The 15,504-nt window shown below is 40.2% G+C and overlaps 1 protein-coding gene across 1 annotated transcript in view; it reads right to left on the bottom strand.

The window, feature by feature from the left end:
- Positions 1-463: 463 nt before the first annotated feature.
- LOC133633910 (sodium channel and clathrin linker 1-like) overlaps positions 464-15,504 on the bottom strand; it is a 64,337-nt gene continuing 49,296 nt past the window's right edge. The window contains exons 14-17 of the mRNA XM_062026716.1: positions 4,318-4,514; positions 967-1,114; positions 762-819; positions 464-679 (exon numbers count right to left, since the gene is read on the bottom strand). Coding sequence (XP_061882700.1) covers positions 784-819; positions 967-1,114; positions 4,318-4,514 — 381 coding nt within the window. The 3' untranslated portion in view covers positions 464-679; positions 762-783. The remainder of the gene's footprint in view (positions 680-761; positions 820-966; positions 1,115-4,317; positions 4,515-15,504) is intronic.

The raw sequence follows: 15,504 nt of genomic DNA, 5'->3' as shown, positions 1-15,504 counted from the left end.
GTGGGTTTCAGTAGGCCTTTAACACTGTTACAAATATGCGCCACACTGTGAACCCACACCAAACAAGAATGACAAACACATTTCGGGAGAACATCCGCACCGTAACACAACATAAACACAACAGAACAAATATCCAGAACCCCTTGCAGCACTAACTCTTCCGGGACGCTACAATACACACCCTCCGCTACCACCAAACCCCTCCTCCCATCTCCCGAATTCAGAGGTCTCAAGGTTGGCAAGTATGCCTACATATTTGTCAGTTAACCGTTAACTTTAGTTAGTGATCAACATAGAAGTTATTTGCGGCTCCAATTAAGATGTTTCAACAAAGATAAAGAAGAATAAATTGACTTTATTAACATCAGTATGAAGACTGAATGACTGACCAGGAAGTCGTTACAATCCTGCAGCACTGAGGACGTTAGATAGTAGAAGAGAAAAGTGGTCGCAGCTCCTGCTCGTGGTTCCACCCTGACACAGAATCAAAAGCGCAAGATGTCCAAAAAGCTAAATAAATACAGGATGTAAACACCCTTCTCCTTATGTCTTGGGCTAGCAACGGCTAGTTTCGTTTACGCCAACTTTAGTCAGCTACTTCGTTGCACTGTATGAAAATGTGGGTTCACATCTTCAATTTGCAGTCCCAAAAATTGTTCGTTGGGATTTCGAAACAAAGCTGTGGGGGAAATGACCAAGTATCAAAATTATATCGTATGCACAGTCACATTAGTCACACAGTCTTTTTTGTTAAGACTCACCAAATCTAAAAAAAAACAACATTTATGGCTTTTCCAATAAAGCAGTCTCGTGAGAAACCTGTTTCGACAGAAAAATGAAATGAAACAATGAAAAACATGATAAATATCACATTTGGGCCACAGATGATAAAAATAGACTAGAATGAGGGAATGATGATGTCACCAAGTAACTACAGGATAACACAGCAGTAATCGGTGGTCGTACCTCTTGTGTTGCAGTCGCTGCTCTTTGCTCAGCATGCGTCAAACGTCTCTGCAAGCTAACCGACTTCTCCTGATACTCTGCTAGCTGACTCTCATACTGCTGGAGCTCAAGCTCGTATAATCGCTGTTTGTGTTGTTGCGTCTCTGTCCTGAAATCATATTTAGACACAACATTCATCACTCATTTAAAGAGTTTGCTTTCTCTAAGTAGAGGAGATGCGGTTTATGGCTCCTTGAGGGGAGCTAGATCTTGAGGAACCATTATTTTCAAAGAGGACTGGTTCGTTATTATAGTAGTATATATATATTTTTTTAATACAAGGAAAAAATTCACTGGTAGCTGTAATAAGATAAGATTGGAATAATTTAAATGTACACCGAAATTACTTTGAAATATCGACTATAATTTTATCTTTGTTATGTTTTTTTGGTTGTGTTTTCATTGTAAATGGTAAAATGGTAAATGGGTTATACTTGTATAGCGCTTTTCTACCTTCAAGGTATACTCAAAGCTCTTTGACACTATTTCCACATTCACCCATTCACACACTGATGGCGGGAGCTGCCATGCAAGGCCCTAACCACGACCCATCAGGAGCAAGGGTGAAGTGTCTTCCTCAAGGACACAACGGACGTGACGAGGTTGGTAGAAGGTGGGGATCGAACCAGGAACCCTCAGGTTGCTGGCACGGCCACTCTCCCAACTGCGCCACACCGTCCCACTGTCAACATAAGGTGATGCCGTATCCCCATCACTATAGCATAGCAAACCGCTAAACTAAAGCTATTCAATGTAAACAAGAGGGGACAAATCCAGGGCTCGAATTTAACCACAGCAACTGCGGTAAAAGACTCGTCATTTGCCGTCATATATAAACATTATAATGATAATTTGCAATAAAATTCCAGACGGTTAGTAATACCGTCTAATTTTTGTAATTACCGAAAAAACGTAATTTATTAATGCATTTTAGGCAACACAAAGTCAGGCGCATGCGCACGAGCGTCGTTTGGCTTGATATATATATATATATATATATATATATATATATATATATATATATATATATATATATATATATATATATATATATATATATATATATATATGTATGTATGTATGTATGTATGTATATATATATATATATATATATATATATATATATGTATGTATGTATGTATGTATGTATGTATGTATGTATGTATGTATGTATGTATGTATATATATATATATATATATATATATATATATATATATATATATATATATATATATATATATATATATATATATATATATATATATATATATATATATATATATATATATATATATATATATATTAGGGCTGCAACTAACGATTAATTTGATAATCGATTAATCTGTCGATTATTACTTCGATTAACCGATTAATAATCGGATAAAAGAGACACAATACATTTCTATCCTATCCAGTATTTTATTGGAAAAAAAACAGCATACTGGCAACATACTTATTTTGATTATTGTTTCTCAGCTGTTTGTACATGTTGCAGTTCATAAATAAAGGTTTATTTAAAAAATTAAAAAATTAAAAAATTAATTATTTAAAAAAATAAATTAAAAAAAACTGCGCATGCGCATAGCATAGATCCAACGAATCGATGACTAAATTAATCGGCAACTATTTTAATAATCGATTTTAATCGATTTAATCGATTAGTTGTTGCAGCCCTAATATATATATATATATATATATATATATATATATATATATATATATATATATATATATATATATATATATATATATATATATATCAGTGACGTGCGGTGAGGTTCATGACTGATGAGGCACGGACTTCATCACAGTCAGATTTACAAACATGTGAACCCTAAATAGTATCTTATTCACCATGTGATTGGCAGCAGTTAACGGGTTATGTTTAAAAGCTCATACCAGCATTCTTCCCTGCTTGGCACTCAGCATCAAGGGTTGGAATTGGGGGTTAAATCACCAAAAATTATTCCCAGGCACGGCGCCGCTGCTGCCCACTGCTCCCCTCACCTCCCAGGGGGTGAACAAGGGGATGGGTCAAATGCAGAGGACAAATTTCACCACACCTACTGTGTGTGTGACAATCATTGGTACTTTAACTTAACTTGAACTTTACACTTACAAACTGTAGCACACAAAAAAGCACATTTAATTAAAAAAATAAAAAATTATTATTATGGTCTTACCTTTACTTATAAGTGCGGGAACAGTGGTGTTTGTGTTGGAGGAGTTTTAAATGAATGAAATATGAAATCCGTGCTGCAGTCTGCAGGTGTACCTAATGTTGTGTCCCTGCGGCCGTTCGCAGCACCTCCGGCGCGAGTATTGTTGTTTTTGCACTTTTTGGCTTCTTGTTAAGTGACTTTTTTTGGGTGGATTTGGTCTTGCATGTGGAGGGTTTGGGTGTGGGCTTTGGTTGGTGTGGCGCTCCCGTCGGGCGGTGCATTCTGCGGCGGAGATGCTTGGCACCAGGAGGCGGGGTTATGAGGCAAGCCTCTCACAGTGCGTCTTCGCAGCAGTTTTCTGATCGCTCAGCACAATAAATATGTGACACACATACAGTTGTTGCCAAAATACACTGTACATTATATACCTCAGCTAACTAAACTATGGAAATGTATAATATAATTCATATAGCAATACGGTCTCACTGCACAGCAGGCCAGCAGTTAGCCGAGTCATTGCGCACAATCCATGTTGAGGCACAACTGAGTGACGTGCCTCAACTGGCTGCTGATCCCCGCACCCTCTCTTCTCAGTATTTGAACGGCAAATGTGAAAATAAAAATAAAAATAATCTAAAACTGGTGAAGTTAAATGGAAAATAACTTTAGTATAATCACTGGATACATATAACAATTTAATTATTATTTTTTTTCTTTTTACATTTTTTTTCTTTCCATGATGGCAGGTGAGGCCGTGCCTCCCCTGCCTCTAGTGACTGCACGTCACTGATTGATATATATATATATATATATATATATATATATATATATATATATATATATATATATATATATATGTTTATGTATGTATATATATATATATATATATATATATATATATATATATATATATATATATATATATATATATATATATATATGTATATATATATATGTATATATATATATATATATATATATATATATATATATATATATATATATATATATATATATATATATATGTGTGTGTGTATATATATGTGTATACCAAAAAATGTTTAGCTATGGACAAAATTGAACGAATCAAGCTCGACCATGAAAATCCTTGTTTGAAGGTAGCCCTGTAGTACTAAAGCAGGTTCTTACGTGAGCTGTTGAATCCTGGCTTCAAAAGCCTTTGCCATGTTCGCGACCTCATCCTTGGACTGCTTAAGACTTTTCTGCTGCGCTGAGATTAGGTGTCTGCGATCAGCATTCAAGCTACGGCTGCTCTCCTCCAGCATCATCATCTGGGCTTGGAAGGTCTGCTCCTTCAACTTGCAGTCTTGCTCCATCTGCAACATCTGTGGAAGTGGGGCGAGGTTGCTGACATCAGAACAGACAAGGTTTGGAGTAATAAGCTTATTACAATCAAAATAATGTTCTATTTTATCTTTTTTTTTATAAGATGGCGCCACTGTGGCGGCTGCTGGTCGCAGGAGCTCTGCGCTCTTTCTTTTGTGTTCTTGATGTTTCCATTTTGTTCTTGTGTGGTTTTTGCCTTTTGGTTCCCCCTTTCTGGAAAGTGCAACAGAGGGTGGCACTTTTGTGACTTCTGCAGTGCATTTTGATCTGCCCGGGAGAGCCTTTAGTCCATGGCTGTCTGCCACACCGGACTCCGCATGGAGAGATGCAAAGGAAGAGGATCGACGAGCTTTACAGAGCTGAAACAGCATGTATCGGACACGTTGGTCTCCCGAGACCAGTGGTTCTCAAACTGTTTTCACCAAGTACCACCTCAGAAAAAAAACTTCAAGTACCACCACACTGCAAAAACTGAAATCTAAGTAAGATTAAATATCTCAAATAAGGGTGATATTTGCTTATTTCCTGTCTGATAAGATAATTCTTCTCACTAAGCAGATTTTATGTTAGAGTGTTTTCTTTTTTTAAGGGTTTTGGTCCTAAATTATCTCAGTAAGATATTACAGCTTGTTGCTGAGATTGTATGACCTATATTGAGTAAAACATGCTTGAAACTAGAATATCAACTGTTGCAAAGCTGTGTCATCAACACTTACAAGTATAAAACTACTTTTTTAAAGTAATATTTTTTTATTTCAAGCATGAAAAAAAAAATCATGACATTGACACAATTGTGTCTCATAATTAAAACAGATGACAGCCAAATGGACTTTGCTGTTTTATTTTCAATGAAACAAGAGAAAATACGTACTCATATAGTAGTACAGTTGGCACAGTACAGTAAACTGACAGTTAATATTTAAACATTTAACATGTGACATTTCTAACAATTTTGAACACAAATAGTTCATGCACATTCAGATAAATTCTTCAAAATTACAATAAAAAAAATTTGGCTGGGGGCCGGGCTGTATATTTGCGCACTAATTGACTGAAAGAGCATGCACTTGGCGCGATGATGTCATATTGTCGATGCAAAAATGCATTTTTAGACCATATGATTTGCCTGAGCGGTTAGGAGACCCTGAGAGTAACAAGCGGTTTGCCTTGTTGCCTTTCCATTAAGAACAATAAATTAGTTTAGTGTAAGTTTGCTGGTTTCAAGAAATGTACTGCCGAGCGCATATCATTATGTCAAGATAATGGCACTAGCATTTACTTAATTTAAGAATATTTTTCAACATATTGAGTAAAAAGGTCTCTTTTTTTTCTACCAAGAAAAGTGCACCTGTTATTAGTGAGAATATACTTATTTTAAGGTATTTTTGGGTTCATTGAGGTTAGCTAATTTTACTTCTTTTGGAAAGTCTTGACAAGCCAAATTTTCTTGTTCTATTGGCAGATAATTTTGCTTAGTTCAAGTACAACAACCCTAACTTTTGTATTTTTTTTCCTTGTTTTTGAACACTGACTTTTTGCAGTGCATATAGACCAACATTAAAAAACAGTAGCACAGTAGGCCTAAGTATTAATTAAAAACAAGGCAGAGGTTTTATTTAACAAGTATATTCAATATTTTTGGCCACTAACATTACACACAGTTTGGTCATTAACACTGGGTTTAAATATTAAATTAAAGGATTCTTTGATGGACCACTAGATGGAACCTACCTACCACAGTTTAAGAATCACTGCCCTCGACAGATTTTTGCTCATCCGCGTGGACCAAACATTGGCCGGTGGCTAGTGGGCAGCCTAGGATGGAGTGGGCTCTATGGTTGCTTTGTTGGGTCTCTTCCTGTCTCTGGCCATGCTGCCCCCTACCCCAGCAGAAGATGGCGTGGAGCACTGCAGAGGCCACTACAGTGGGTGGGTGGGTGGGTGTTGAAATGGTGTTTTTGTTTTGTTTTGTTGTTTGTCTATGCATGGTGCAATCGTATGTGCGCAATATGCATTATATTTATCGCTCATTTTTTTGTTTTTTTAGTTGTGTTTTACTTTTGTAGCTTTATGTAAAAATGGTGCAGCTGGTCACATCAGTTCTGTGCTCTCGTATGCTACGTTCACACCGCGGGGCCAATTTTGATTTTCTTTGTCAAATCCGATTTTTTTGCGCTTGTTCACATTACAAAAAAATTTTAATTTCTAATATGATTGCAATCTGACCCACATGCGAACATTTACGGAAGTAAAAATGGTTTCAACTCCAGTTGGCCTCAGTACTTCCGCATTTTTGGTAATTTCAAGGATTTTGTGCTATTAAAGTCAACATTTTCTGAACCGACTAATTGCACCTAGAAGATTAAAAAGGAAGAGGACAAGTATTTTGGCTCTGGCAGTTTTACGAGATATTTTTCTTCGATGTCTGCTTGCTACGGAAGTGAATTATTTAACTCATATTATGTGTTGCATATGGTGAATGTTTATATTCATCTCGGAGAAAGTGAGCCACCAGGTTTAAGTAAATAGTAGGTATTTCAGTTTGGGCACATAATAACATAGGGCCCTCTAGTACTGACATTTCTGTGTGGATTGGATTAGTTCTCGCGGAAGAAAAGGCAATAAAATTGGACCTTGCTTGGTATGCAAAGGTGATGGCCCTATCCATGAGAAGAGACTACATATTTAGCCTAATGACAGCATCTAAGATACAACCGGCATCTGTTTTCTTTTCAGTCACTTACACACAAACATCCCCTTTATGGCCAGGATGCGCTCTCCTGACTTAGCCCACACACACAGACAAGAGGTAGGAATATACAACTAATGGTTTGGCTTCTCCAAGTTAGGAGTGCCTCATTTTTGACCTGACCTCCTCTAGGAACTGCAGTCCTGTATAATGACGCTCGCTTGTAATAAAGCAACTTTTGGTTCAGTAAAGCATCTCCGACGTGTCTTTTGATCCAGCCGCACTGCCGTGTCACCCTTCTGTCCGGACGAGGATGACAAGACCATAAATGCACATCACTACTGTGTGGGTGAGCAGTTGGAGACAGGAGTTGAGCTTTGTTTGCGAGAGTTCCTAAAACATTTTATTTTCGTCTGTTTTCTGCTTCATTGTCAACTATTTATTTTGTAACTGTCTAGTTTGGCGAATGATTATAATAAATAAATAAAATCTGAATCATCTGCAGTATGAACAAGACCTTAATGTCTTTTTTGTCCTTTGCGTTCTTTAACGTTTCCTTCTTGATTTCATGTGTTTTTACCTTATTTTTTGTGGACTTGTTGTATCTGCACTGCAACAACATAACTTCTACATTGTGGGATGAATAAAGTCTACCCTATCCTAAACATTGGAGATTGCTGCACTGCAACATTAAAGGCCTACTGAAATGAAATTTTCTTATTTAAACGGGGACAGCAGATCCATTCTATGTGTCATACTTGATCATTTTGCGATATTGCCATATTTTTGCTGAAAGGCTTTAGTAGAGAACATCGATGATAAACTTCGCAACTTTTGGTCGCTGATAAAAAAAGCCTTGCCTGTACCGGAAGTAGCGTGACGTCGCAGGTTGAAACGCTCCTCACATTTCCCCATTGTTTACACCAACAGCGAGAGCGATTCGGACCAAGAAAGCGACGATTACCCCATTAATTTGAGCGAGGATGAAAGATTTGTGGATGAGGAACGTGAGAGTGAAGGACTAGAGTGCAGTGCAGGACGTATCTTTTTTCGCTCTGACCGTAACTTAGGTACAAGCTGGCTCATTGGATTCCACACTTTCTCCTTTTTCTATTGTGGATCACGGATTTGTATTTTAAACCACCTCGGATACTATATCCTCTTGAAAATGAGAGTCGAGAACGCGAAATGGACATTCACAGTGACTTTTATCTCCACGACAATACATCGGCGAAGCACTTTAGCTACGGAGCTAACGTGATAGCGTCGTGCTTAAATGCAGATAGAAACAGACGAAATAAGCCCCTGACTGGAAGGATAGACAGAAGATCAACAATACTACCAAACTCTGGACCTGTAACCACACGGTTAATGCTGTACCGCCTGGCAAAGCCTAGCAATGCTGTTGCTAACGACGCCATTGAAGCTAACTTAGCTACGGTACCTTGACAGAGCTATGCTAAAAACATTAGCTATCCACCTACGCCAGCCCTCATCTGCTCATCAACACCCGCGCTCACCTGCGTTCCAGCGATCGACGGCGCGACGAAGGACTTCACCCGATCATCGATGCGGGCGGCTAGCGTCGGATAGCGCGTCTGCTATCTAACTCAAAGTCCTCCTGGTTGTGTTGCTGCAGCCAGCCGCTAATACACCGATCCCACCTACAGCTTTCTTCTTTGCAGTCTTCATTGTTCATTAAACAAATTGCAAAGGATTCACCAACACAGATGTCCAGAATACTGTGGAATTTTGCAATGAAAACAGCTGTTTGTATTGGGATACAATGTGTCCCAATACTTCCGCTTCAACCATTGACGTCACGCGCAAACGTCATCATACATAGACGTTTTCAACCGGAAGAAATTTTAAATTGCACTTTATAAGTTAACCCGGCCGTATTGGCATGTGTTGCAATGTTAAGATTTCATCATTGATATTGATGGAAGCAGATCAGAATCACATCCATATTTAAGTGTTACTTCTTTCTAAAACTCCTATAGTCATATTTACATCAGCTAATGTCTCGTGTGGTACAAAGTACTTGGATTTGAGTGTCCTTGAGTAGACAGGCAGAGCGCTGTTGAGACTGCCATAACATTCCTTAGATAAGGAGCACTGGGCAGTGCTGAGCTTGGGGGGACAGGAGGTGGAGGGTAGACCGATCTGGACCGGGCTAGGGAACGCTTGGGTGCTGGGTTGGTCTCAGGTTTGTCCTCTAAGCTTTGAGAATAAACTACAAAATACCAACTATTGCCTGGAGATTGAATATAAACATCAGTGTATTGCCATAAAAAGAATCTGGGAGAGACTAGCAATTTGAATTCCCCATTGGAGGAATGCTGGTCGACGCAACAATTTGGGGGCTTCGTCCGAGATGGCACGCTGTTGATTGATGACTTCTTGCAATCTTCTGGACAGACTCAATTGGCCAATTCAAGGTAAGCAGAACCTTTCTTTTTAGATAAAATCTGCGTTAGGAGTCTGTCCTGAAGTCTGTAAGTCAAACACTGTTCTTTAATCCCAGGCACAGATTGGTGATTTTGATAGATTGATTGCATTTTTGCCGAGCCTGCCATTGCATTAAAATTGTAAATAAGTGGTCAACTCAGGCCATTGTGTCTCGATTACCGTGACGGGCAGTTTCATTGACGAGTGAACTAATAGTTGGGTGTAGCTTACCCTGGGAATTTGGTCGTCCCTTCATGAGTACGGGTTGCAAGATCCCAGTGACGATAATAGGGCACTGAAACGTACGGAAAAGGCTGGAGGCCATTTGTAAAAGGTACAATAAAGACTCCCGGGTTGGAAGATCCCAGTGCGATAAGGGCACTAGAATTAAGAAAATATAGACACATGGCCTTGGAGTGTGAAAAACAGAAATGTGATGGCAGCGGGGGAGGAATGTGATGAATCATTACTGTTTAATGATCAATTGAATGGACGGTTGTCGACAATGGAATTAGCAGGTAGAGTTAAAAAAAAGAAAAGAAAAAAAGAAAGAGAACATTCCTTGAAAGGGTTAAGAGGGAGTTTACAATACTCGAAAAGTTGTGAACTCAAACGTCTGGTAAAATAAAAAAAAAATTAAAAAAAAGTAACTGGAAGTTTTATGGTAAAGTGAAAAGGAAAGAGAGTGCTCGTGTGTGTGTGTGTGTGCGTGTGCGTGAGTGCTTACGCGTGCTCGTGTGTGTGTGTGCTGTTGAGTGTCAAACGACCCGCCCAGACTTTGACTAGGCCACCGCCCCCTACTCCAGTGACAAGAGAAGGAGGTATTAACACGCCCCTCTAAGATTAATCTTGCCTTCGAAAATCAACCCCTTCTACACGTCTGTCCATTTTCCTACGGCAGAAATTTTTGACAAATGACATTAACAATAGGGGAAAAGGATGTTTATAACCTTACGTTACGTGAATGGTTTCTTTTTCTTTTTTTTTTTTTTTTTAATAATGTCCTGCCCAGCTTCTCGGGCAAATCATATAGCAGATGTAGATGCCCATATCGGCTGTTCAGATTTACTTTACAAAAGAGAAGTGTAGGATACTTCTCTTGTTGCCTTACTTGTATTTTGACTTTATTAAATGTATTTATATTATCATTTGGTGCAGCCGGGCCGGAGCAGGAGGGGATAGAAAGAGAGAAAAAGGAAGACAGAGGGGGGAATTGTGGGGACAAGAGGGGGATTAGACAGAGAGACAACAACAACAACAACAACAGAGCAACATCAGCAAATACGACATGTACAAATATGATGGTAAAAGTAATAGCAAATAAGCAGTTAGCGAAAATTTAAAAAAAAAAAAATACAGAAATGACAATGAGCATTATTACACTAAAAATGGAGCAATATGAATACCAATAGAAATAGTGCTATTGATAATAAACAATACCAGTACTTTACCTTTATTATCAACAATACAATTGTTCAAATGCAATAATACATATACGTAATGATAACTTGAGATACGAAAGAATGCAGAAAAAGGGAGGGGAAGAAAGAGAAGCAACCTTAACCTTGTAGATTGTTATAGTAACAATAGGTTAAGCTTTGTCAGTGTGCCATGTGTTATACCCAGTTTACCCTAGGGCAACAACGTTAATATATGTTTGATGAAACGTGATTATGTGCATGAGTGTATGTGTGCATATGTACTTGTATATGTACAGTATGCGTATGTGTGCTTGTACAGTGAATGTATATGTACAGTACGTGTATATGTGTGTACAGCGAATGTATATGTACAGTATGTGTATACAGTATGTGTGTTTGAACAGTGAATGTATATGTACAGTATGTGTAAATGTGTGTTTGTACAGTGAATGTATATGTACAGTATATGTATGTGTGTGTTTGTACAGTGAATGTATGTGTAGTATGTGTATGTGTGTGTTTGTACTGTGAATGTATATGTACAGTATGTGTATATGTATGTTTTTACAGTGAATGTATATGTACAGTATGTGTATACAGTATGTTTGTATAATGAACGTGCGTGTGGATGTACGAACTTTGAGTGTGTAAATATGTACTGTATTTATTTGTATATGTATGTGGGAGCGTAGGTACCTATGTATGTCTGTATGTATGTGTGTGAGTATATGTGAATTTGCATGTACAATACATTTGACTCCCAGTGTGTGCGGGAGCCAGAGTACGGCCCCAGCCTCCCCGAGAACCCATCCCACAAACAGTAGGTGTGGTGCCCAGGGAACCAGGGGCCACCGCCCCCACGCAGCCAAGCCGGACAGCGACAGGAACCCCAGAGCCTGGCCCACCGTGCCGCCCACAAGGGCCAGCAGCAGGCCGCAGACAGACGCACCCGGCAGAGGACAAGGCACGAGAAAAACAGGGGGAAGCCAGACCCCAAGCCAGCGAGAGACCACACCCCACACGGACAGAAAGGCGGGACGCCCCGCCCGAGGGGCCCGGAGACCCCCCGCAACCGGACGGGAAGACCGCCCCCGCCCCACCGGCAACAGGGCCCCCACGAGCCCCCCCCCCCCCCCCCCCCCCGGAGAGCGCGGCGAGGCCAGCCCACGGCCACCCCACCCAAGCCGGCCGCCACAGGACCACCCAGCACGGGGCCACAGGAACCACCCACCCCACCTGCAGGGACCCCAACGATGGAGATGGAACAACCAGCAACCGCCCCGCCGAGTCCCCCCCCCCCCCCGCCCCCTGAGGTAGGGGAATAAATAAATAAAATAAATAAATACATAATAATAATAATAATAATATTAATAAAATATATTTTTTTTAAAAAGGGGAAAAAATAAAAATAAATAAATAATTAAATCTATTTATAAAAAAAATAAAAAAATAAAAAAATAATTAAAAGAAGATCACAGACATGCTGACACACAAGGTCGCTACCCCAACAACTGGCCGACTCGCAGCACCTCGGAATACCCTGCAGCACCAAGCCACCACAGTAGACGCAGGGACCAGACCCAGTAGGCCCCATTCAAGACGGGCACCCGGAAGGGATGGACGGCGGGACCCAGGAGCTCCAGACACGCAGTCCGGATGCAGTAGCCTGAGGCGCCGACCCCCACCCGACAGGCAGGCCCAGAATGTACCCCCAGTAATATACATACATATATATACATACACATAAACATACACATGTACACATACACACACATACACATGCATACACATATATATACATACATACATACATACATACATACATACACACACATACACATACATATACACAGTTTGTCAGCCCCGACAACCACCACGCGCGCGCGCTGCCACCAGTCACAACATCAGCCACCCCCCTGCACCAGACCCAGCAGCCACGGGCGCCCACACCACAAACAAACGGCAGCAGAAACAGCAGCCACAACACCCACAGACAGCCAGCACCACCCAATCAAATCAAAGCGATCAAAAAAAAAAACGCGACCGGCAAACACACGCCAACAGGATCACAGATACCAGCCAGCGCCAGCCCGCCAGCAAGCCCAAACGCCAACAGGCAAACAAGAGACACCAACACCCCCCCCCCCCCCCCCCACCAAAAGACCCCACCACCCCAACCCAAACCCGCACAAACACACCACCGCCCAAACAACCGAGACACAGTATCCAGACCAGACACGGGCGCCGCGCCGCCACCACATCAAGCCGCCAACAGAGACCCCACAGCGCAAGGTCGGGCCACACGGACACGGACCCCACCCAACAGGAAGCGAGACCCGCGCGACGCCACACACAAATAAATAATAAGATTAAACAAAAATAACAATAATTTAAAAAAAATAAAATAAAAAATAAAAAAAAATAATAATAAAATGAAATACAAATTATATTAAAAATAACAAATACAAATAATTAAATTAAATAAAGTAAGTAAATAATAAAAATTATTTAAAATAATAATAAAATAAAATAAAAATAAATAAATATATATATATACATATATACATACACATACATACATATACACATACACATACATGCATACACACATACACACATATATATATATATACATACATATATATACACATAAAAAAATGTATATATATACGTGAATGGTTTCTAGGAGAACAGAAAATAGAAACATTGTGTGAAGTGTAAGGAAGAGTTAGCGTACAGGAGGTTGTTTGTAAAGGAAAACGAAAGTGAAAGAAAGATGAGAAAGTGACAAATGAAGGTATTCGTAAATGGTATGCTGTTGATTGTGGTTAGCTGCAAGTTTGTTTATTTGTTTGTTTAGTTGTTTGAGTGAAATGGGAAGAAATCAATAGGAATAATTAGATGCAAAATGGAATAAAACTATGAGTGCGATAGAAAATGAATGAATAAATGAAATAAGTTCATTTTGGTCATATAATCAACCATCAACCATCAATCAATCAATCAATCAATGTTTATCTATATAGCCCTAAATCACAAGTGTCTCCAAGGGCTGTACAAGCCACAACGACATCGGCCTATCCTATACATTCACTGAACATTAAATTACCTGGGACATCAACGTTAAAAAAGAAAGTATTAACCCCTTATTTTGCAAGTCTGACCATTTTCCTCCAGCAGAGGGCGGTGCACACCAGACATTTTTGATACATGACAATTATAGGGGCCTACTTTAATATAAGTCTCTTGCCGATGCATACATGCAAGCCATTGTTGACCTTGTTTCCCACCTGTACCTCCGGGAGGGAACCTTTGGCCAAACACTTTGGACAAAGTTAACCCTGATATACACGGTGCCAAAAACAATATATGGCAGGACATTTTATTCATCCCATGCAAAATAGGGCTAATGACAGAGCAACAAGGAAACGACTACTTAAATTAAAGATCGCTGAAGATAAAAGGTTAAAAGAACCAAAAGGTCAAAGATCAGCTAGGGTATATCCGGCAGTGGGTGACCTTGCTTTTGAGTTCCAACAGGTGGAGGAAAGAATCCTCAACAGACGTGCGGTTGGACTCGGGTGGTGGACAACACGATGCTTTAAAGCCGGTCTGGGGTAGACACTGTTTCGGCTGTGACCAGCCTGGTCACTGGAGTCGTGACTGTCCGAACATTTCCGAACAGGAAAGGTTCCGTCGTGCCAACAAACGAACACGAAGGCGTGTAAGAGGACGCCCACATCAGGAGCCGCAGCAGGAAGTACCGACAGGACCCCTGCTGGACATGAGTGTCAACGGACAATTTTATCAGCCACCCATTCGATTCTGAATGCAGAGGTACCAAAAAAACTGTGTGCTTCCTCTTTAAAGGTCGAAGGCTTCGCTAGGGTCACAAGAAGGTTACCTGTCACCAAACCACTTCCGGTTCAGATTGCTGGACCTCCTTTACAGACTGTACCCTGACATTCAAATCGCAAAGAAGGAACATTCCTGGTGTTACCTGACGGCTGAACCACCCAGCTGCGACGCCACTACCAAGACTACTCCATGAGCTCATACCACAGCCTGAAACAACAGGAATGGCTGACATCCAACTGCTCTAACGGTGAAAACCCTGACTGGCTGAGATGCTTCCGTGTGTTCTGCCACCCGACTCGCCATATGTTATGATTATTTATATATGTTGGAACTCAAGGTGTGGCTGCTCATGTTGACCTATCTTTGCAACAGCTAGCATGGTATAAAATGGACACAATAGTGTCCCACATTGTTCCCTTGCTCTCTGTCTCGCCTACAAAACCAAAGAACTTAGGTCCAATGATAAGACACGGCGTAGCTGCCAAACATTGCACCGACACCCAAATACCACATTTTCAATTGTTTAGGTTTAGCCCATGGTTATGTTAAACACATAACTATGGGCTGAAC

This window comes from Entelurus aequoreus, linkage group LG18 (genome assembly GCF_033978785.1).
Source record: "Entelurus aequoreus isolate RoL-2023_Sb linkage group LG18, RoL_Eaeq_v1.1, whole genome shotgun sequence".
NCBI classification, from domain to species: Eukaryota; Metazoa; Chordata; class Actinopteri; order Syngnathiformes; family Syngnathidae; genus Entelurus; species Entelurus aequoreus.
Note: the sequence above shows the minus strand (reverse complement) of the source record. Positions and strands in the feature narration are given on the sequence as shown.